The following is a 24,405-nucleotide window of genomic DNA, read 5'->3' as shown; positions in this document are numbered from 1 at the left end:
GCACAGACAGCCACCAGTAGTGCCACTCATGAGATTTTGTTTAATTTTTATATATATATATATATATATATATATATATATATATATATATATATATATATATATTTACACAGGAATAACTGACAAATGAGGAAAAACCTAAAAGGAACTATAGGAAAAAAGTGTGATGAAGTTATTGCAGTTAAAGTCTATACTGTAGAAGAAAGTTTTGAGATCAGTAGGGCAGCTAATTGCTAATAACAGCTGCCCTCACAAGAGCAATTTTTTTCATTGTTTAGCCTGATAAACAACAGTACTCTTTTTGAGCCTATAAATAACTTGTCTAGCTTATGAAAGGCACAGCATTGATAAACTAAACTAAAATGAAAAAGAACAGATTTGGTCTTACTCCTTTCCATGTAGTTTTTCTAATGGAGTCTGTTAAAAGAATGTTCCTTAAGCTGATGTAGTTTCTTTTTTGCAGAGAATTTATTGCTGAACAGTTGTGCAATCTCCATTTCATTATTTATGTGTAAAAAAACATACAATATAAATTTTGTCCAAAATTCAGAGATGAAGTTCAGTTGGAAGTTGGATGCATTAAGCAGTACAGAGCAGTGCAATGTTCATCTGTCACTGAGAACCCCCTCCAAAAGCATAAACTAATCTGGGGGTTTTGTTGCCTTACCATTTCTTTAGGTATGTGCCTTTCTGTGATGTCCTTGGGTATTGTTTCCTGTGTCACAGGCACAGGAAAGAGATGCAGTTACTTACAGAGTAATCAGATTTTAGCCACAAGTATTGTTTTATTATGTCTCTGCAGACAAATTAGGCTTCATGAACACACTTCCAGATGCACAATAAGCAGGTGGGAAATAACAAATAAAAGATATTTTATAAGGCAGATGGACTATTTTGTGAAAATGTAACCCAGGAAAAAAGTTTTAACATCAAAACGAGTGGAAGTTTTGTCCTTTTGCAGAGGAAAAATGCATAAGATCTGAAGTTTGCTGGTTGTGTCTTGTGTCTGCACAGTAGAGGCTGACAAAGTTTGGGAAGCAAAAGATGCTGTAGAATAAAAATCTATAGATTGGTGATTTTCTTGCTGTTCTACACCGGGTGCATTTAAGCAGTGTTACTGCAAGGGAGTGCCCAAGTGTGGAGATGCAAGGTGACCCAGATGTGGCAGTGCAGAGGGGGCTGCAACTGGTGATTGTTCAAGGTGCATGAATAGGGACTTATAGTTCACTGAGTAGCAGGAGATTTGAGATTAAACCACATTGACCTGAATGCCTTTTCTTGAAAACTGGATGTTGCGTTTCCCCCCCCCCCATTTGAAACTATCTTCTGTTTGCTCCTACCAGGGTTTAAGATTGGATGAGTTTTCAGAAGTGATTTTGGGGTCTCTAATTCTTGGGGGTTCATCCAGACATTTCAAAGGAGCCTGATAAGTCAGAGGTAAGGGAACATTAATTCACATTTTTGCCAAGCAGGCCATTCTGGAGACATTTAAAAAGTGATTTCTTTCCTATCAAGGTAACAAAAATAGTTTCTGTAAGTAAGGTTGTATTTGCTTCAAGATTCACAGCAAAAATGCAATTCTAGAAACACTTCTCTTTGTTTTTGAAGGGAGCTTTCAAAAATATATCCAAATATAATAAAAAAAATGCAAATGCATATCATACTGGCATGATGAGTAGTGTAACCTGATTACACTGGTATCAAAATATATTTTCCTAGTGTTTTTCTTGAGCTGGATGAGTATCATAGAATGAAGCATCAAAGATTTCGAAGTTTTGTACACTGAAACAAGATTACTATAGCAGTAGTAGCATGCTCACACAGGAGTCTAGAAAAACAGAAATTAATCAGGGGATGTTTTCACTTTCCTGAATTAATTTTCTCTGAAAATTATTTCTAAAACTCCCTGAAAATTATATAACATATCTTATTCCTTTTAGTGAAACACAGTATTATATTTGATATTGTTGTCGAGTTTGAAATATTTAGTTGGAAATATTTGTGGCAAATTTTGAAACTTTCTTCATCTGCAGTTGATAAGTACATATGGCACTGTCTGTCAGCTACAAACACCTCTTTTTTTTTTTTTTTTTTTTTTTCCCTCTCAATATATAACACACAGATCTGGTCCTTCCTCTGTGGACCAGAAAGTCTGAAGAAAGCTGGTCACTGTAGGTCTTGTATGAAAACAAAGAGCTTGAGAAATAGTTGAGTCTGCTGAGGTGCAGCTGTCAGAAGAAAGACTGGGGGGCAAAATCACAAGTTCTGCTATCTGCATGCCCAAGGCACAAGTATAGTGGTCACAGGTGTCTGTAAGGTGAGGATAACTTCTTTCACCTGGAAAGTTTACAAGTTTTAGTTTTTCTTGTACTGGATAGCCAACTATTTCTAAAGGATTGAATAGTGTGTGTGTGTATATATATATTCCTATATATACTGAAAAGAGGCAAATACCAGCTGATTTTTAAAAAACAATCTCTTACTGCAAATTTTCATTTTCAAACATCCCAGGATTAAATATGTCATAGTGAAAAATTGTTTTTATTCTGTTTGAATGGAGCAAAATTAGAGAGTGAGCATCATTGATTTTCTTTTCGTACCTTGCTGTTTATTCAAGGCTTTGTATAGAAATCTAGATTATCTGATACATCTGTGTGGTTCTGTACATATTAGCATGGATGCAAATCTGGTGGTGACTCACTTCTAACAATAAACATGGCTTTTGGGTAGGGCACAGACAGGAATGAATTCTCTAGTAGTGCAGAACAGAGATGTGCATGGAAATCAAATCAGAACTGAGAATATTCTTTCTGTCTATTGTGGCTTTTTCTATCAAATGGGAGCTTGCCCAAGACACCACTGAAGGGGGTTTATTTCATCACTGATAGGTATTTCACTGCTAATTGTCATAACTGTTCAAAAAGCAAACCAAAACACAAAGCCAAGAGGGATATTACAAAAATAGCTTTTTTAAGTTAAGGAAAACTGGGGTGAAGTCTATTCTTAGAGGTACATTGTGTCTTGAAGAAAAAATTGGCAGCAGAGTTTTTTCCTGAGATATATCAAGGAAAAGGGTGGGATTTGGGTACAGTTAAACACTAAACTCAGGTTTTTTAGTTTGTAGTAGTTTAAAGTATAGCCAGAAGGAAAGTCTGTAAACTCACAAAAATCCATTTTTGTGTACAGTTCTTATGTCTCTTAAGGAGATTGTGGGAAGTGGAGGCAGACCCATACAAAAGGTAACATCTTTCTCACACTGGTAATTATTTGTCCTGCAGGGCAGATTGAAGGGCAAGCAGGAGCTTGCCACATGTTAATAGCGGTGGAAAAACTGGTCAGGGACCAGGGGAGAATGAGCAGAGCTTGTTGTATCTCAGACATTCTCCAGGCTGGGTAAAATCAGAGAACTGGCAGTGAAGGCTTGCCTGCAAGAACTATTTTTGAGGCAGACGTGTACAAACCTTTTACTTTTGATTTTTTTGGTTGAAAACTCTCTAGTCTTTTAGGAAGAGATTGTAATTGGAGATCCAGGCAAACACATCATGAGGTCTCTTCCAAATAACCTGGCATGGAACTGTGCCACTTTCACTGCCACTGAATAATACTGACACCATTGGTGGCATTCAAATCATAATTTCTTGTCAACCTTACAAGTATCTGTAATCAGAAATATGGCCTATTGCTGCTGCAAGTGAAATTGGGCCCCCAATAAGGAGCTTTAAGTACCTTATTTATAAATAAGGTAACTTTGCTTTTCAGGAGATGTGTTGGAGACTGGGGACAGTGTATTTCAACATATGGTTTGCAGATCTATAGAGGGGGGCACAAAAGGTAACTGCAAAAATTCCAAGTCTGTGGCAGTAGCATCTGTTCACTACAGGACTGCTCCCATGTGAGAAAATACAGGAATTTTTAAATCAAAGTAAAGAATATTGCCCTAGAAGATTTACTCTGATAACAGGTGTTCATTCAGAAATTGTCAATCACTGTAAATATGAGAAGGTGAAAATGGAAGGCATAAGTACAGATAACAGAGGTATATGCTATTATCTAAACTTATTGCAGAATTTATAACCTGTTATCTTGAACATAAGCCATGAAAAGATGTTGTGATTGTCATAAAATATTTCAGATATACAGTACAATTTGCCAGAATAATTTTCTGTAAGCAGTTCTCCATGTGGGTTGTTGAATTTTGTTTATTTTCTGTAGAAGTGGACATTTAGCAAATAGTTGAAATATTAAATCCCTGAACAAAGAATTTGTTGTCTGGCCATAAATTATTTGGAAATATTTATGCCCATAACCCAAAAGAGCTGCTGACAAGGTGCAAAGCTTCCCTCAATAGTCTAATAAGAGGTTTTGATGCTAAAAGTGGTATAGCTTTGGCTCAAAAGATTTAACTTTTGACTTGTTATGTACTGCAGTTTCCTTTTTACTCTAAATATCTGCATTTGAAGATCCACTTCTTATCATAAGCAGTTTTAGCAACAATAGTGATTGTTGTGTCTCAAGAGTGTATTGTCCCATATGAAAAAGCTATTTTTGCAAAATGAATGTGGTCATTAACAGAACACAATATAATTTTTTTTAAAAAATAACTGAAAATAAAATGGCATTGTGGACCATTTGTCTATAAATTAAACAACACAAGAAGGAGCTTAACATTTCCAAAGCCTGTTATTTAACACAAAGCTTCTGCACTGCTACTGTTGAAATAAAGGGAGGACCTTGTCAAATTTCTCAAACACCTGCAGCTGGCAGTGAGCTACCTGAGATGTCCAGCTGTGGTTATTCAGCCCACACTGATGCCAGCGTTCTGCTCCTAAATTCAAATGAATGTTTGAGGTTTTCTGCTTGGCAATGGAGCTGTAGTCACAGAAATAAACCTTAGGAATTTTACTTTTTATCCATACAGAATTGATGCCACCAGAATTGATCTCAGAAGAACCTTAGAGTTGCCAACTTGTTGCTGAGGAAAAAAAAAAATAAAGGAAAGATATGCTCACTGAAAGGTGGGAAGGAGGGCTGCTTTCTGCTGATCCCACTTGTGTGGTGTAGCATCTGTCAAATGAATATAAAAGAGAGTTCTGAGATCCTTGATAATCTTTACATCCTGCTTTCTTTCAAGGTTTTGGAGGAGGAGATGATCTATCATCAGCTGTTTTTCTGTTTTAGCATAAATGTGTAATTCTAAATTCTGAGGAACACGAAAAGGTGTTACCAAGAGATTGTGACACAATGTGAGGTACTGTGACCACATATTGAGCTGGAAAAATAGGCATTTGTGAAAAAACAATAGCTGAATCTGTCCTCAAATTTTGTCATTTTATATAGAAAGCCCAGGGGAAGAGAGCCAGCAACTGATTTCTTGAAAAGAAAAAAGCAAGAGGTTCATTTTGTAGATTAGATGTACTATATTTTCATGCCTGTGAAGTTGGTGGTAGCAGTTTGTGTTGAAATGTGTTCTATATTTTAAAAATATTTAGTGTGACAGATTTCACATGATTTTAAAAAGAAAGGAAAGTATGAAGGGTGTTGCTGATAAAAAGAATACACTGTCGTGGAGATTTGTTGTAGGCAGGCCTGTGTTCATCTCGACAGAGAGGACACACTGTCCTGGCTAATCTTTCCCCAGGTTTCCTGTCTAGTGGTCTTTAGGCTTACTTGCAGCTGCCTTCACAAAGGCAGACCTGGTGACACCTTAGATGGGGAGTATGGACTCCTGGAGTTGCATTACATGTTACTGGTGCAAGCTGGAAAAAGCCTGGTGCAAGCTGGAAAAAGCCATCCATGTGGAACCTCATCCTGGCAGGTCTGAGCAAGACCCAGGAGATTCAAAGGTCATTGGAGAGGAGGATTTGTCAGCTAGAAGGAAATAGTGTCCTCTTGGCCATTACTTTCTTCATTCCAAAGGCTGCTGGCAAAAGTGAATAAATATGCTGAGAAATGAACTACTAAATACTGAGGTTGGGAAAGGCTGAACATACAGTTTTACTGACTGCTTCTTGGGTTTTGCTGCAGTTACTGCTCATCCCTACATCTTTCTCTCCTTTAACCTGCAGTTGAAGGGCTCCTGGGGCTCTGTGTTTCTGGATTATGAATGACTGCAAAGAGAAGAAATATTCATAAAAATAATATTAAATTGCTGAAATTTTTCAATTTCCCATTTATATAGGAGAGCTCAACCTGACCAATTTATTTATTGATACTAAATTCCAAAATATCACTTAATGAGACATTTTGTGAGGAAGATGACAGCAGGCAGGAGAATTCCACATGAAGGGAAAACCCGAGCCTGGGTGTTAAAGCATGCTGGAAGTGAATATGAATTAAAATGAGTGCCAAGGAAATAAATGACATATGGCTGAGAAGTGTGGTAGCTACAGTAAACCTTACATTCATTGGCATGAAAGATGATAAGACATGATAACCTCATTCTGTACCACATACTGAGCAGAAAATATACTGCTAAAATATCAAGACATTACACAAAATCACTGTTTATATAAGTTACAGGGTAGGAATCACCTTATTAGTGATAAGTCACCAAACCAAAAGTGTCTGCTGGAAAGGACTGTGAGCAGCAGTTTTCTAAAAGGTTCTTGAATTGTAGACTCACAATTTGATCTAACCTCCTGCCTTCCTTCCTTGATAACTTCCCCTCATGCTGTGCTCTCTCCAGCCCACAGCCTCTGTTCCAAACCTGGATATGATTTTTTTGTGCTAAGACTTACTCATACTAGGAAGAGGGAAATGATTTTATGGCTGTAGGGGGAGCAACTCCAGTGTGCATCTTTAAAAACAGCCAGATAAACAGTATACAAGATGCTTCGTATATCCCAAAGTTTTTGAAAGAATATTCTTAATTAAACCTGCTTTAGACTTGGATTTTCCTGTGTGTCTGAAACAATTTATTGATGCAGTTTGTTTTTTGTCTGTCCAAACTTGGGCAAACAAGTAAAGCTTGAGGCCAACATTTATGATTTTCACATACCTGATCCAGTGGAACATAGCAAAACTTTTGTGTGATTTAAAAAAAATTCAGATCTGCTTTCAGGCCAATACAACTATGGACAAAGCCAAAAATGCCCAACTAGGTTAGGTCTGTACTGAGACTCACCCATAACGACTGTACAAGTGTTCCTCAGGGCTCTTGCAAAATTACTGTCATGAAGAAGTAAAGAGGAGAATTTGGACTTGGTTTTTCCAGCATTTTTCCTGTCTCTTCAGAGAGAGGAAAAGAAAGAAGGGGGAGGAGGGAAGAAGTATTCTAGAGGGGGCTGTTCCTTAAGTGCTTTTTCTGGAGATATTATGTTTAAACTGTTTGTATTCAAGGAAGGAAGAGAAGGGACATAATATCAGCGCACTGAAATAGCTATTCCCTGAGGGTACTTTGTTTTAATATAGTGGCATTAGCAGTTCAGTGGGCTGTGGTTTTTCATTCCATTCATCACTTATACGATGGAAATTTCTGAAATGTTTAATTTAATTGAACTGAAGACATCAGTCATGATTTTCTAGTTAAAGTTGTGGGAGGCTTTCATTTTGAAACACTATTATAACTTTCAAAATAATTCCTTTTAAGCTGATGTTTAGTATCAATCCAAGCGTGACTCATGTAGTGAAGTTGGAGAAAATCACCTTAGCCATTTCTGCTTTATGGTAGTCATTGACTGAAAAACAAAAGACAGTTTTCACAGCTCTGAAATTGAGCCTCCACACATTCCCTGACAATTCCCCTGGGTGTGAGGGACGAGAGGGTTGAGATGGGGAGAACACAAAAGGAAAATGAGGATTTTCCTGTTCCTATCTACAAAACATATTCATTTTCATTTTTGTTTTTGTTTGTTCAGAAACTGCCTCTGTTGAAAAGCGCAGGGATTTCATCTGAGCTGGTACTTCAAGAAACCAGATCTTTAAAGGGATCTTTAAGTCCCCTGTAACACTATTAAGGAAAATTTCAAGTCAAGCCTCGTCCTTCCCCAGTAGCTTTCGGACTGTGCTGCTCCTCAGGCTCACAGAGAGCACCACCTCCCTCCAGCCATGCCACATCATTTACTCAGATTCATTTTCCCTTTTCAGAGTTACCCTGTTCTCCTCTAACATACAAAAGGCCATATGAGACAAAATCTCTTTCCTAGCTTTTTCCAACCTATTTTCCCGCGTGTTCAATTGCTAATGAGTGCTGCATCACAAGCAGACAGAAATGAACAAGAATGCAATTCCTCTTCAATTCTTTTTCTAGAAAAGAGTGTTTCCTATCTTAGCCTCCCAGATAGTATCAGAAGGTTAAGTATCTTCTCTGTCCTCTCACAAAGAGGCCAGGCATGTTGTAATAACTTCATAAAATGAAATACTGCATCATACACATAAAGATAAAAATGGATGTAAAAACCCCATGTAATTAGATACTCAGGTATAACAGCTGACATGATGCAAATGCACTGCATTTGTTTCTGTGGCCTACAATATTTTGGGATGATGAAGAGGGTCTCAATGGGGAATAGGTTGAAATGTGAATTGTGATAGAATTAGTGTTTTCTCATATAAATCCTCTTATCGAAGATGGCAAAAAACTGCTGTCTTTGAAGATGTTTCCATTTTCCTTTTTCTCCCTGATTGATAAAATGACTTAACAACTACTCTGAATGATACCACAGGGTATGAACCTGTACTCACAAGCTTCTGCACTTGTGAAGCAACTTGTGTGTATACTATGATGAATTTCATGAAGAAATTTTCAGTAAATTAGATATTTCTTTAAAAGCCTGAGAAGTCTTTCTCTAGGCAATATTCCTAAAATATTACTAGTATGTATTGTAAATCATACTTTATTCTATATTTTGATTAACATAACGTTTTGCTTAGAAAAAAAAAGAAAAAATTAGGAAAATAATTTTGACTCTCTTCTCACTTCTTCCACAAAAATAAATATATCTGTGTTAAATAAAGGAGCTTGCAGATCTGGGAGGGTGTGTGTGTGTGTGTGAAAATGCAGAAGTGGGTAGTATGTCCCTGACACAGTTATGCGTTTTCTTTTAGAAAAGGATGAAATTATTTTTTATTTCCCCTCATCCTTCCCCATTGTTGAACAGTGTAAAGAAAAATTATTCTTCCATTGTGTGACTTGCCCAGATTTGGAGAGCTTTTGGAGTGTTTCAGATTATCTATCAAGAAGAGGGGTGAAAAGCACTTTTGAGCTCTGTGTATAATTAATCCTGTTGCACTCAGTAAGCAAACCACACTTGTATACAGGAAACAAGTGATGATGAAACCCACAAAGCTGGAGTTCAGACATTTTTAAAACATATAAAAATAGTAAGTCTTCCATTACAGAATGCAACTCAATTCTAAATAATTTGTGTCCAAGACCTTTCCAGTTTTCAAATGTATCTGGTTTCTAGGAGGCTGGTGAAGGATTAAACAGGCTGAAATCCACTTCCCTCCTTATATCTCCTACATTAATGCCACTGGTGAAAAATAAAAATATACAGGTACATTTTTCTTCAGAGAGAGTTAATAAAAGCATTTAGTCTATAATTTAGAATATTTATAAGGGCAATTGCAAAATATTGGGTACGAAATACGTATTATCTAACATTCAGGCAGTGCTGCAAGGTAAACATCAGCAACTGCATTTTGGGACTTTTCCTTCCAAGCAATGTATAATTTGCAGTGGAAAATGAAAGGTTAAAGAGGCTGGTTTGTCATGGAGCTGAGAGCAAGATGTGGCAGGTGATAAATGCTTTGACAGGCGTGCAGGGTGAAAATGAAAGGCAAAGGGTGAGGGCAGGTGAAAGAAATTTGCCAAGGTCTGAAAATAAAGAGTAATATGGTTTCAGAATTACAAGTAAGGTAATAGAAGTTGAATGGAAAGATGTTACACATATTCTGGCAGTATGGGTGTTGTGTTTCTTAGAAAGAGAACAGAATGCATCCCCCTACCCATGGGCTGGATGTCTAAGATTAGCAGGCAAAAATGAAGAAGGAAAAATACAGAGCTAACAGAGAAAGAGAAATAAGACAGCAAGAAGGTGGAATAAAAATGAGTGAAATAAAAGTACAAAAAATGAGCTAAAATAAATAAGAAAAATATTAAGCTGTAAAGCTATACAATATGAAAGGAAGAAAGCCCAGGAAAGCATAGACAAACTAAAAGAAATGTATGAGAGGAGAAAGCAACCTTCTACTATGCAAATTACATTCCTTTAGAATGAAGTTATTTAATTTTGATTGACTTAATCCTCCCCCGCTGCCAGGAAAGCCTACACTTCTTGAATTCATCAAAAATAACCCCCTACAATGATTTTTGAGAAAAAGAAAAATCAAGTCAGAACATTTACTATGTAGAATAAATTAAATATGTGCCCACTATAGCAGTGGAAATGAAGGTCATCCTATTATAAAAAGAATTTAAGAAAATACATTTCATTAAGAAGAAATTAAGAAGAAAAAGGGGAATAATTTAAAGTGTCAGCCATAAGAAGAAAAAGAAGAAGAACGTAAGAAGGGAGAAGAAAAAGGGAAATTAGGAAGAAAAAGAGGAATAATGTAGAGTGTTAACCTTACTGAAAGCAAAAAAAGTGTTCCATTCTCATTTTTCCAAATAGCAAAATTAACACATCACCATTTCAATTATAATAATGTTGAAATTTTACAAAATGTGAAGCATAAGCATCTAGAAGAATAGATATCAAAACATACATTTGAGATCTTCTATATTTGTTTATTCACCCTTGCTGAGAAGGATGAAGTAGAGCTTTCTAGGATTTCTAGCAATTAAGATGTGGAAGCTGACCACTGTGCCAAGACTTTTATAAACTCTGCTAATTCACAGCATAGGAAAGATGCAACATTTAGCTAGACAGAACATAGAACTAATCAGATTATTTTTCTCTCCACTGAGTAGTGTTTTGATTTTGTTAGTTCTGCTGTTTCACTCTAGCATTGCATGATGTTTTGTTTTGGCTTAAAAGTGACCCAATTCATATTCTGAAAGGTTTCATATATGCATTGAAATTAGTCATTTTGAGCATTTCTGCTAAGGAGAAAAGTCTTTTACTGCCTCTGAAATATCAGCCTCTTCCCAGGAAATAAACTGGCAGTGATCATGATGTAATTATGAGGCCAGTCTGTATTGCAGAAAGGTAAAGTACTTTTGTACAACAATTAACAAGGTAATTGTCACATTATAGCACCATAGCTGTGCACTGCAATGCTCATGTCCCCCATTCAGGCCTTTCTATGTTTCTGTTCTTCAATTACTGAAGTATGTAGTGGGAATAGTATTTCCCTGATCAGTTTGTATGTTTGTATACCTTGTTTTATTTAAAAGGAAGTCTGAGGGACAGAGCATCTCTTGCATTGTGTAAACACATCATCTTTGAAAAGAAAACAGTATTTGCTAGGTGTTTTGATATAGCCATAACAGAAAGAATAGATTTGGTATTTGTTTCAACTTGTTACATTTATATTTGAAGGAAAATAAAAAAGCTATCTAGATATATTACTATACTAGAGAGAATATTTTTCAATGCTGGATAGATTTTAGGAATGGCATTTTGCTTCTGTTCTTGTGAAGAGTCTCTTAATGTTGAGTTGAACTAAATAGAAAAAAATTATGAAGGGTGATGAAAGAGTCATAGCCAAAGAAGATAAGCTAGTAGATCAGCACAACTCTTCAGAATAAGTTATTATTGCAGGTGAAATACAGGATGGGATTCTATAGATGTGGGTTTCCAAAGGAATCCTGCGTGGAGATACATTTTGGAGACAGAAAGCTTCTGTGCTAGAGAAACAGAGCAGCAAAGGAGGAAGCATTGTTATGTCTTTGGAATAAAGCAGTTTTATGCCTCTTAAAATACACCAATAGGAGAACTGACAGAACCTCATATTAAACACAACTCCTTATCAAATGGTAAGTGATAACAAAATATCTTGTGGTTCCTGGCAGAAATAGCTGTAATACACATCTGTATAATTTCCAGTGCAATGTTTCTAGTCTCATTTCATTGCAATCCAATCTGCTTCATAAAAGCACAGTCAGACAGTGAAAGACCTAATTTGATTCTGGAATCTGTTAGATCAAGACAGTGAATTCTGAGACATAAATGTGGGCTAACTAGAATGGAATTCTGTCTGCCCATAAAGTACATGGAGACCAGAAACAAAGGAATTACGTGTGCATACAACAGTTCCATAAGTGATGCTAAAGTCAGAATGCATTCAATTTATTATTGAATTGGGCAGGAAGCTTCAAAATTATTTTAATTCTTTTAACTGTACAGTTTTCTATTGCTCTATGACTTTGCTCACAGTGACAGGCAAGTCCTTTTACTCTTTATCTTTCAGCCATATAATGGAGCTAGGAAAGAAAGATTTAGGACACATGATCACAAATTGGACCATCCTGTTACTATTTCTTTTCTATTGTTTAAGTCAGCGTAGGTGTTAAATCACAGGTTGTTTCCTGGGTATTTGAAAAGGTGCAAGGACTAGACCCTAGTCTAGTGTTTAATCCCTATGTGATCATAGGGGTATTTTTGGGATAAAAAACTGTAGGATAAGAACTATTCTCTGTGGTCATTGTAATGGATTGATAGCAGAAAAGCCAGAATGGAAAAGCCCACAAACTGAATTGTCTCAGGAGCAGACCTATATAGTTACAATGGTTTTACATTAAATTGTATATGAAAATTTATTGTCATTAAATGCTAACCACTTAGAGATACTGGGGAAGAATTCTATGTCACAGGGAATCAGATTTTTGTAAAGCAGAGGGAAAGGATTTGTTAATTTACCTTTTCCATTGTTGATGCTCATTGTGTGTGGCAAATGGCAATTGTGTACAATGGCTGGTGAAAGGAGGGAATTCTTTACCCCCTCCCAGGCTTGAACAGAGCTCCAGAAAGAGGATGGGGTAATTTTTCCTCCCCAGAGCTGGGCACACTGTCCCCTCACACCTGAATGGGACTGCAGCAGAACCCCATGGGGGGAAGAAGAGACACTGAAGAAATCGTAAGAAACCAACACAGAGCAAGGATGTACTCACGTATTTATACACGTACACTTAACAAGAAGTTTGCTCTGCCCTTCACCATTTGCCATCTTTTTGGTCTCTGCTGTTTCCTTTGTGCTCTCCAAGCCAGGGTCTGTTTTCCACATATGTGATGCAGTAGAGAAGCGTTCACATCACCCTTTTTGCTGTATCCATTAGACAGCAGTGTCCTATTCTTCCTTCTCAGTGTTTTCCACTCACCCAGCATCCTTGGAGTGGCAGCAGAACGTGGCTGCTGTGCGTGCTGTGCCTCTTGTAGGGCTGGAAGAGCATCCTGCACTTCAGTGTTCTGCATGCAGCATCAGGCAGTGCTGAATGGAAAATGCCATGACCAATTTAGAAGAAATAAAGGCCATTCATCTGCCTCTGGGGAGTAACCCAGATACAGACCTCACTGTGCTGGGCGTAACATGCCCTGTCTGGCAGAACCATTGAGTCAAGAAATTCAGCGCAGGAAGAATACAAAATATCATTGCCCTTCTTTTAAAAGTGAGAACCCAGGCACAGTTTCTTCTCCACCAAGATCATAATGAACATCTGCGGCATGTGAAAGAAGCAAATCTCAGAATAACAAGTCTGAGACACTTCTTTCATGTGGGGGATAGCTGAGACACATTAAATGGGCTTTTTAGGGACTCTGACTTAATTCTTTCCCAGTAATGAAACCTCGAGGTGTTTCTTACACTTGAATAGGTTAAGTTCAGCTGATTTAACTTAAGTATTTTTATTAAAGTAGTAGTTTAAAATTAAGCATTAAAAAGCATATTTTCCTACTGAATTTGACACAATATTTTTGAAGTTCATATATCTATTAAGCCCCAAACACTCTCTAGTGTATTAGACAACAGTAGTGATTTACATTATTTTGACGTTGCAAATGAGTTTTCAAGGGCAATGGTTTTCATATAGAGAGATTAAAAGATAACATTCCTTCATTTGTGCCTGCTGACTTCTTTTCCCCTATCATACTACATTTAGCAAAATGAATAAGGCAGAAGCAATGCTGGTGTATTTTTATGCTAATTAATGTATTATAATTTCAAATAGCATTTCTGAAGAAAAGATACTCTCCAAAAAAAGTGATGCCAGGGCAAAACTAATGAATTTTCATTCTTTTCAGTATATTTATGCTTTCATGAATTCTTTTTGTTATATTCTGGTGCATGAGAATGCATCAGTAGGCACTCAGAATCAGCAGCCCACAAATCTGATTTTTACAGAAACCCAGCTTAACGTTTTTAGCTACATAATAAACCTCACCCTAAAAGTATTATTTTTGGTGACCAGTTGGGTAATAGCTATAGAAGTACATACTTCAGGAAGGCAGATAAGGATTTTTTTGAAAACAACACATTGTAAATGACAAGAAGTCTTTGTGCACAAAGGATATATTTAACTGTTTTGTACCTAAACTGGGCTACTCTTTGACAAATTTTAAGGGTAGGCCACTCTTGTCCTCCAAAGTCTGCAGCTGAGAGCTCACCCTTGCTGAAGTCGTATTGCTTAAAGCAGTGTGATGTGTACTTCAATTAGTTAAACTGAAGTTTCACTGCACTAATTCCTCTCTTCCATGTCTTGGAGCACCTTGGAAAACCCTTGGCTCCTTGGGAGTGAGAATGGTTTTGGCCATGGTGCTATAAATCAGAAATCTCCATGGTCTCTGCTCGATGCCCATGGCTGCTGGGCCAGTGGCCAAATTCTAGTGGTAAGGGGCACAAGAAGCAGCCCTTTTAGGGGTGCACAGTCCATGGATTGCACTGCTCTGATCCCAGACAATTCCAGCAAGAATTCTTAGTTCATGGCCCCCCCAGGCACGGATTCACTGGCAAAATACTGACCTGCTGTAATTTACTTGTGCATCCAGTCAAGAATAGGGCACAATAAACCAGTCTGTCTTTTGTGTGTCACTTGTCACAACAGCAACAAAAAGCCAAGGACATGGCTGAACAGGATTGTTGATACCCATCAAGGCAGATCAATAAATGATGTTTCTTTTGCTTCCATAACTCTAGCTTACCCGGGTGCTTGTATAAAGCAAGAGCACTGGGCATGATCTACTGCACTGCAGTAAAGTCAACAGTGCATTCCACAGAGCCAGGCAAATCTCATGTTTGTTCTGCTAAGTGAATAGACTGAGAAAACATGCTCCTCAAAAATATTTTTAATCACATTGTTATAGTTCTTGTTTGTAAGGCTCCAGAATTTTCACTATATGAGTAAACACTGGTAGCTCTTGAAACCAAAACATTATTCAGGAACTTGATTTGAAAGAATTTCTCTTACAAGTAACAAAACAAATCACACTGATTTTCTCTAAATTCTTCTGGAGGAAGTGAAAAAAACCAATTTGAGAAGTTAACAGTAACTGATAGGTAAGTTCCAGTTGAGCAGAAGCCAAAATTGGAACTAAAAATCCTAAGTCTAAATAAAAGCATGTGATTCCATCTAAGAGAAAATTCCCATTGTTAGAGAGGAAATACAGAAACTTTCTGTAGTTGAAAGTAAATTCAAACTTAGGATATTCTTACCCAGCTATAGAGCCATGGTAGTAGAGCCATAGTACTACTTTTGTAATTAGAAAAAGATACTTATTATAAAATACCCCAAATTAGGAAATACAAAGTTGTCAACAGACCTATTTTTTTTTTTCCTATGAAAAACTGACCCATTATAAGCATTTTTCTTGTCTGTAAAACTGTGTTTTCTTCCCCAGGTCTTCTTGGACAGATTTTTACTTTGTTCAGTCAAACTTTGGACATTGAATAAATGTATTTTCTTTCTAATTAAGTGATGATAAAAAGAATTATTTTAGTACTGAAACAGTCTACTCTTGGTATAAGTTTGCAGTTTGTTGTTCCTGCCTGAAACATGAAGGAAGGAAAGCCAGCTCATCATCTCAGCTTAGTGGCAGGGCTCTTCCTAATTGCTGAATAGATAAGAAGAGTGAAGCTGAATGCTTGGTTGTTATAACCATCCACTCAATACAAAAAGTGATAGACTTTGGGGAGTGAATATCCTTCTACACTCCAAGATTTCTTAAGGTAGCAAAATAAAGTTTAGGTTTCAGAATTTACTTAAAAGCTGAAATATGCTTGATGTTCATGAAAATGGAACAAATTCATAGAAATCACAGCCTGTTATGGCCAATGGGAGATTTCCTTCTGGAATAAAAGACCTCTTATATAGAATATTAATATTATCAATTTTAACATGAAAGGCGCATGAATTACAAGTTGGAAGAACATACAAAGAGAGGATGGAAAATTATGAAATGGAAAACTTAGCCAAAGATTTTGGTCTAGGGCACAGTAAGTGAATAACATTTAACAGTCAACCCCCACCCTCTGTAGTAACTCTGTGTTATCCTTCCAGGTACCTGGGAATTACAAGACCCCTTACATACCCTGTAAGGCAGAATGGGAAGTGTATGGCCAAAATGATCCTGTGTGTCTGGCTTTTGTCTGCCTCTATCACCATACCCCCGCTCTTCGGCTGGGCCCAGAACGTCAATGACGAAAAGGTTTGTCTCATCAGTCAGGACTTTGGCTACACCATTTACTCCACAGCAGTTGCATTTTATATTCCAATGTCAGTGATGCTTTTCATGTACTACCAGATCTATAAAGCTGCCAGGAGGAGTGCTGCTAAACACAAGTTTACTGGTTTTCCCCGTCTGGAAGAAATGGAAGGGATTTCTGTGAATGGACTTGTAAAACTGCACAAGGAATCTGAAGAATGTACTAATTTTTCACGACTTTTAAAGCATGACAAGAAAAACATTTCCATCTTTAAAAGAGAACAGAAAGCTGCCACCACCCTTGGGATTATTGTTGGGGCTTTCACAATCTGCTGGCTGCCCTTTTTCATCCTCTCAACTGCAAGGCCCTTCATCTGTGGTACAGCGTGCAGCTGCATCCCCCTCTGGGTGGAGAGAACATTTCTGTGGCTGGGCTATGCAAACTCCCTCATTAACCCTTTTATCTATGCCTTCTTCAACCGGGACCTGAGGACAACGTACCGCAACCTGCTGCAGTGCAGATACAGGAACATCAACCGCAAACTCTCGGCCGCGGGCATGCACGAGGCTCTGAAGCTTGCAGAAAAGCCAGAATTCGTTCTGTAAGGTCCCTCATCCTCTGCTGTGGTCATTTGTTGTTTTATCACATTGGCTTTTTCCCCACAGGTTCTAAAGAAGAGTTGTAGGAAGAACCAGTTGAGCGCTGTTAATGCAGTCGTCAGGAAACAAGGTAGAGCCCACCAGTCCCAATCAGCCTGGAAAAGCAAGACCACCATCTAAAGAATTTGGGTGTAAGAGGAATATAAGAAAGGATGGAAGTGAAATGTAGCACAGGATGTTTGAGCTGTTAGTGAGGGAAAAGCAAAGTTGGTCTAACCCATTTGTATGGCCCAAAAATGTTTAGTAGGTCTGAATGGTGGATGCACCTTGTGTCCCAGAGAGTCTTTGCTGTAATAAAGACCTGAGAATGGTGAAAAGTTAATTTCCTTCCACTTCAGTATTACAAAAAGAAATCATGAAAGAAGAAGCTGAGTCAAAGAACTTCTATTCCTTAAAAATATTCTTTATGAAAAAACCCCATATGTTCATTAAACATTAATTTACTGGATTGCCTGGAAATGAACTGTGTTGTGAAATTCAATATTGCCTTTGCACAGCAACTCTGGCACTGAAAGAATATGTCACGGTTCCAATGTGATTAAAAGAGTTTGAGTAAAGTCACATGGACCAGCATCTACTGCTGCATACAGCCCTGCAGCACAATTAGCTGCAGTGCTGCTGTGCAAATCACACCAGGTAATCTTGTACTATATTTCTAACATTACAAATGTGTCTGATTACAGTTAATTTCAGGATCTGTCTGGTCTTTGTCCATCTCTTCATTCTTTCATTCTCTTGGCTTTCTCAGCTGAGCAGTTCTCCAGTCTAGATGGAGACTGTGCACAAGTCATTTCCGTGATGTATGGCTAGTCCTTGTTCCACTTCAGTAGTTAATTTACTGCCTATTTGAAAGCTCTTCTACTTTCTGGGACTTCTTTCTCTTCTGAAGTCAGTAAGGAAAAAACAAACATAAGACTTTATGACTTCAGAGACATCTGGACTTTATCCTTAAAAACTGATTTTAATCATCACTTGTCCTTAAAGTGATTTAAAGCCTTGCAGTGTGTACAAATAAAGATCATCTACTTTTTCTGGTTCTAGCTTTTTTTACCATCATTGCAGTTTGTCCTGGTATGAGACCCTGACTTTAGTAACAGATCTCTTCTGTCAGTGTAGCAGGGCCAAATAGTATAACAATTTTTATTTAAAAAATTAAAATAATCATATAGGTTATATTAATATATCACTAGTAATGTATTAATATAACATGCAGTGATTTTGTAAGATAATATTATAATAGAATAATAATGAAACAAATCATAAGATCAAGATGAGTTCTTTGGCCCAAGTTTGCACTGCACACCATGTTCCAGCTGAAGCAGAGGGCAAGGGTGTATTACTGAATAAAGACTTCAACCTTCAGAGCTTGATCTCCTTTTTCAGATACTGGGACACCAGTGAGGAGACATGTTCATTATCAAATGGCCTCAGCATCAAATCCCACTTTAGGCTAACTTCTGTCCCTGCTTTCTGAAGTCTGAAGGCAAAATGACTTCAATGATCTCAGTGATGTTCGTTTGGGCTAAGCAGGGAGCAGTCAGTGCCAGAGCCCTTGTTCCGAGCTTACAGATGTAATTGCAGACACTTGAGCCTCTCACTGGCACAGAGCCAAGAGCTGGGTGATGTGCTGAGCCACGTGTACTGAAACAGGCTAAAGCAATTTTAGATGCATTCATACACTACAGTAGGGAGTACATTTTGGCCTAATTTTCACAACAGAATTGTAGAGTAGGAGGTTGTATTCCAGCTTCAAAACAGTTTTCTAAAGAAGTTTCAAACTGATTTGGGGCAGTTCTATTTATTTTAAAAGTTCCAATATTATGCACAGGGACAAGAAGTGATTTGGGCCCAGAAGATCCACAAGTTCTGGAGTACAGAGTTAACTCAAGCATGTTTTCCACATTGAACATGAAATGATTGTTGTTTCTTTATTACTTATCAGAGCAGCTTTAGTTTGTTTGTTTGTTTCCAGCATAAATGAGACGTTTTCAACGCCTCCTGTAAGTTTTTTTCCTGTATAGGGACATACATGGGAATATACAAATAGGGGAAGACTCCAAGTGGGACTATAAAACTCTGAAGGTGATTTTAGAATTTTGGACAGAAGTTGTGTTTCCTCCAAATAAGATGATTTTAAAATATTTTTTTAAATGGAATATGTGTCTTGTGAGTCAGAAATTGACATTTGCCCAGCTGTCACCAAAGGCAATTGCTTTCCTCTGGGAAAACATCCTGCAGGAGTCCAGCTTTCCTCTTCCATCTGCTTCAGGTAATGAGAGCTCAGGAAGGAATAAGAGTTGTTATGGTGTATATACCAATCCTTGAAGTTTTTGGAGATAAACATCCATATTTGATCTCTGGATGTTCTTGGAAAGAAAAGAAAAACCAAAGAAAAAATACCCCAAAACACTACAAAATTTCTTCATACACCCAAATCAAAATATATATGAATGGAAGGTGTTTCTAGGTGGAGCTTTTTTGGGGGGAAAAGTAAAGAAGTTTAGAAGATCAGAAAAAATGTCCCACTGCCCAAGCACATAAAGAAGTTGAGAAGAAGAGAAAGTTTGCAGATGGAATTCTAATGGAAAGAAGATTTAAGAAGAACAAGAAGGACATAATTGTTTAGGTTTGTGAACCAGACATTTCCCTTTTTTAAAAGATAAATAAATAAATAAATTGAACTGCACCACAGTATCTAACTGCAGCAATAGCATTTTTTTTCACTTAGATAATTCACTGTGCATCTGACAAGGGGGTAATGCAAAAATGGGTGTGTGAGAAGTCTGTGTCAACATGTGCTTGTAGCAAATCCAAGAAGAGACTGCACTCGTGGTCTGTGTGTTCCTCCATGTGTTTCCAGAGGAAAGCCAGAGGGGTGAATCAGCTAGATGGGGTTCTGAAAAAAAATGGAAATGAAAGACTCCAGGAACCAGCCAGAGCACAGGCAGGCCAGCATAACACTGCCTAAGTGAGAAAGTGAGAACTGTACACCCCCTGCCCTCTCAGCACAGCTTTTAAGAGAGAGACTGTCTGTGGTGGGAGCCTCATTCCTAACACTTTTCCCAGCTCCCACCACCTACCAGCCTGTACATCTAATACTGCAACACACTACTGGCACTTGCCAGAATCCTCTGTTTAGCAACAGCCTTACTGGGGAGTAATAGAAATAGCAGAGTAGTAAAAACATGTGACTTGATGATAATATCTTATTATTACTCTACCTCTATTGCTTCACATTTCAGTTTCATAAAAAGAAAACCAATGTTTTTCATGCTCTGTTTGAAGCTAGAACCACCTGCAGAAAGATGTGTCCAAAGAATGGCAAATAAATCTACTGCAGTGAAAGAAAGAAGGGAATGTATCAATTTAATACTATAAATAATGCAGACAAAATTCACTCACTCTTTTCCCCTGCTCCCTGGCAGGAAAACAGATTTCCAGGCAGCCATTGCTCCAAACAGTGCAGCATTATTTAAAGAACATTGTTGAGTTAACTATTTTGATTACTGACCAAGATGATGCAGTTACAGAACTGGAAGGTATTGGAAGCAATGCCCTTGGTTTTCGTGCTGTCCCTAGCTATTAAATTTTCATATTATTTTTCTAATCTTTCAGGAAAAAAACCCTATTTAAATTACAGTATTCTCAAAGAAAGGGCAAGATCCATGTGTCATCAAATCCTCTTCACAGTTTGCTTTAGCAGTAATTCTTGTCTTTTAAAATGTTTCTCAGGAAGTCACAGAGAAAGGAGAAAATAAAGACTTGGGGAATTGTTTTAAAATTATTAATATATGCAAAATTATTAGTATCCTGGAATAGAAGACACCTCTTATTTCTGATAAGGTAGGGATTTTGAGGACTAGATTTCTTTTTTTTTTTTTTTTATGAGAAGGGCTCAAGCAAGTGAATTTAAAAATAGCTTAAGAAAAATTGAATCAGAAGAGTAATCTTTAAAATTTGCAAGAAATACAAACTTAGGTCCCTCTTCATGGTTTTAAATCTTCTAAGATTGTTACCACCACTAAAGATTGGGTTCAGCATGAGTCTGAAGTGAATTATATTTTCTATATCCGCTCTCTAAACATTTGCCAAATGGGTCTGTCATTGCCCACACCCAAAATTCAGCTGCTCTGCTCTTTCACTGAATCCCTTCTCACATAGGGATTGTTTTTTGCTAAAAAGGGAAAAGATGCCTATGACTCCCAGATTCATTTCTCAGTGCTCCAAGCTAAAACTCCCCATTGAGCTACTTCTAAAGGATATTACTATCTGGTGATTGCTGAGGGTAACATTTTGATGATTTGTGTAACGCTGTGACTTTAACTGATTGAAATGATAATTTCTGTCTTTTGCAATCTTCCACATAGAGCTAGTCGAGTTACTTCTGAAAAAAATGTGTACAAATGTATCAAAGTTTCCAGAAGAGTTCATCCAGTTTTATAAACCAGCATACCAGACTGAATAAATATTTTGCCTTTAGTTTTCTGTCTACTCAGTCAAAATCAACGATATTTCATTAATTCAGTAGTTGTGTGGTCTTGCTAGTTCCAGGAAATTGTGTTTACAGCATACTTATTTTTACCTTTTGCAAGAGAAGAGAAAGCAAGCCACTGAAGTATACTTAGTTCAGTCCTTGTGAAAAATCTCCTTTGAAGCATGGAAAAACAGAAAAGAATGCATCTGGATAAACTCATTATTGCCTTGGCATCTTTTGCTGAACTAACCAGATCTGTGTAAAAACAACAGGGATTCCTCAGTCCAATCTACCATCCTGAAGATGGTTTCAAGGAAAATACAAAATTAGGCAAATTAAATGAACATTTCCCAACAATAGTTACAAAAGCTGAAAAATCCATAAATTTTATTGCTGTCTTCAAAGAAAGCAGTAAATTCAGCAAGTGAAAATCATGCTAAGGACCTTTCACTTGTCATTCTAAGAAAAAAAATCAGAAGTTCAATTATGCACATAAAGTTACTGCTGCAAAATAACAATTTTTTAATATTAGTATACCCTCGCTGAAATAATCTCCTATCAGCCCAGAAAAGAGAAAAACAACATTCTCTAGGGCAAATCATATAAAATCCAGAAATTTTATTCTGGCATTAAAAGAAAACCTACAGTTGCCTAAAGCATAGAATTTAAAATGTCTTTGTCTTGGCTTTATATCTAGTTTTGAACTTGGATATGATTACCAGCCTTCCTCTAATTTGGACAATGTTTTACCAGAATGTCTTTTCATGCAATAAAATATTTGAAATAAGTGACAGTGCAGCTTTGTCTGTAAAAATGCCTGCTCCTGCTACAAGTAGAGATGTGAATAATCCCATGGTTTGAAGAGGGAGGCTATAACAGGATAAAAGAGCACCTTGCTGCAAGACTGGAGAGGGATGCCCCAAAACCCTGTTACCCTTGCAGATGTTTGTGTTACAACATCTCAGCCTGGCTGCTGCACAAGAGTGGTTCTTCCCTTCACCCAGCTTGAGGAGAGAGGCAGGAATTTGATTATTCCTTGCAAAGATTTTGCAGTAATCCCATGTCTACAGCCAATTTTGTGGAAGCAAGGCAGAATTCTTCATTACTGCTCTGGCTCCTGGCTCTCCCTCTCAGGCGTGCGGTCTCCGTGAGCACGGGGAGGTTTGTGCTGCCACCAGAGGCTGGAAGGCTGCACCAAATGCAGGGCTCTCAACAGAGTCACCTATATTTAGTGAAGGAATTTAGGGCTTTTGCCACTGAGCTGTGTAAAACAGACTGAGAACTTCCTCAGTTCTCACAACAACCTGAAATGTGATGAGTAAAAAGGACTGAAAGCTCCCGGAATGCTCCACTTTGCCCCAGCTTCCTCATTTCTATGGGATTTTAGAGAATTATCTCAATAGACACGATCTAATTGCCTCTTGAGAAATGTTTCCATTTATTTCAGTGGTATATTTGGTCAGAGCTTTTAGTTGCTCCAGGATATTTCTCATCTAATTCATCCACTTTTTTAACAACAGGAGAAGTTCTGATTTCTCCAGGGAAAAAGAGTCATGACCAAATGTGCTTCAAAGCAGCCAGAAAAAGTCGAGCCAGACCAGGAAAAAGAAAAATGAAGAGTTGGCTTCTGAAGAACTGGATAGATTTATAAAATGTACTTCATCTTCCTCTGATGGGAGTGTGCTAAAAATATTCCATGAGCTCAATACATTACATTAGATAGATTTCTATTGGAAGTACTCACATCTTGTTTGTTATGGAGGAAAATGCTGTTACATACAAATGAAAACAGTTTTCTGCCTGAGAAAGCCAAATAATTTCAGCAATAAGTTTGACACGGGGTGGAGGGAATGCCACTAAAACTCAAAGATAAAGCCTTGTACAGATTTCCACCACATCTGACTGTGTAGAAGAACATTTGTATGTTTACCATGCTTGTGGATCCCAGCACTGGTATTCAGATTCAGGGACTGTCAGCGATACAGAATGTATTTTGCTGTACTAAAAAAGAGAGGTTTTCAGGCAAATGCTGTCTCTGTGGATGCTTTCAGACCTTGTACTAAAGAGATGCTGTGCACCTGCAATGGGATTGAGAATGACAACAATAAAAGACCAATTTTTGTTAAAGATTTCTGTTGTATTAAGTAAACGTCTGTTACTTGTTGTATACATGTGGTTGGTTCTCCCAAAATTTTGTAAAAAGCTGTTTTCAGTTACACAGTGATGAAAGTTAAAGGACAAAATTAGAATGCACATGTATTACACCACAGCTTATTTACAAATATGATTGCTTTAATGTAATTGTCATGACCTGCCAATTTATAAACTTCTATCATTTCAATTCAAATATGTATAAAAGGCTGGAGAATTTCCACAGCACTTTGCTTTTTGTCTTACTGGCTAGCTAGAGAGAGAATTAATTTTTTTTTTTTTTTGAAAGTGTGTATAAGAAGTGTTATTTCTGCCAGTGGTTTGTTATAATTAAAACAGATCTCTTTGGCTAAAACTAAATAGGTGAGTATAAATGACTTTTTTTCCCAGGGAAAATTGCTTCAAGGCACTGTTCCTTAAGCATAGCTTTTAACATTTCTTTGGGGGTTTTTTTGAGCTTCTCATATTAATTTCCCTTCAGAGTCTCTAAACTATGCACAGTTATACAATGCACAATTCAGAAGCATATCCCGTTCCCAAGGT

General features: G+C 37.4%; 1 protein-coding gene across 3 annotated transcripts in view; it reads left to right on the top strand.

The window, feature by feature from the left end:
- Window positions 1–23,838, top strand: part of HTR7 (5-hydroxytryptamine receptor 7) — a 29,569-nt gene extending 5,731 nt beyond the window's left edge. Inside the window, exons 2-3 of one of the 3 annotated variants that reach the window (XR_009487205.1) lie at window positions 16,433–17,873; window positions 23,232–23,838. Coding sequence is in view for 2 of the 3 variants with exons in the window: in XM_059851598.1 (XP_059707581.1) it covers window positions 16,433–17,179; window positions 23,232–23,268 (784 nt within the window). In the remaining variant the exon portion in view is untranslated. Of the gene's footprint in view, window positions 1–16,432; window positions 19,805–23,231 lie in introns of those variants that run through there. The other 2 variants (XM_059851598.1, XM_059851599.1) reach the window with 2 other exon arrangements.
- Window positions 23,839–24,405: the final 567 nt, after the last annotated feature.

This window comes from Haemorhous mexicanus, chromosome 7 (genome assembly GCF_027477595.1).
Source record: "Haemorhous mexicanus isolate bHaeMex1 chromosome 7, bHaeMex1.pri, whole genome shotgun sequence".
Classification (NCBI taxonomy): Eukaryota; Metazoa; Chordata; class Aves; order Passeriformes; family Fringillidae; genus Haemorhous; species Haemorhous mexicanus.
This window is presented reverse-complemented; position numbering and strand designations above follow the sequence as displayed.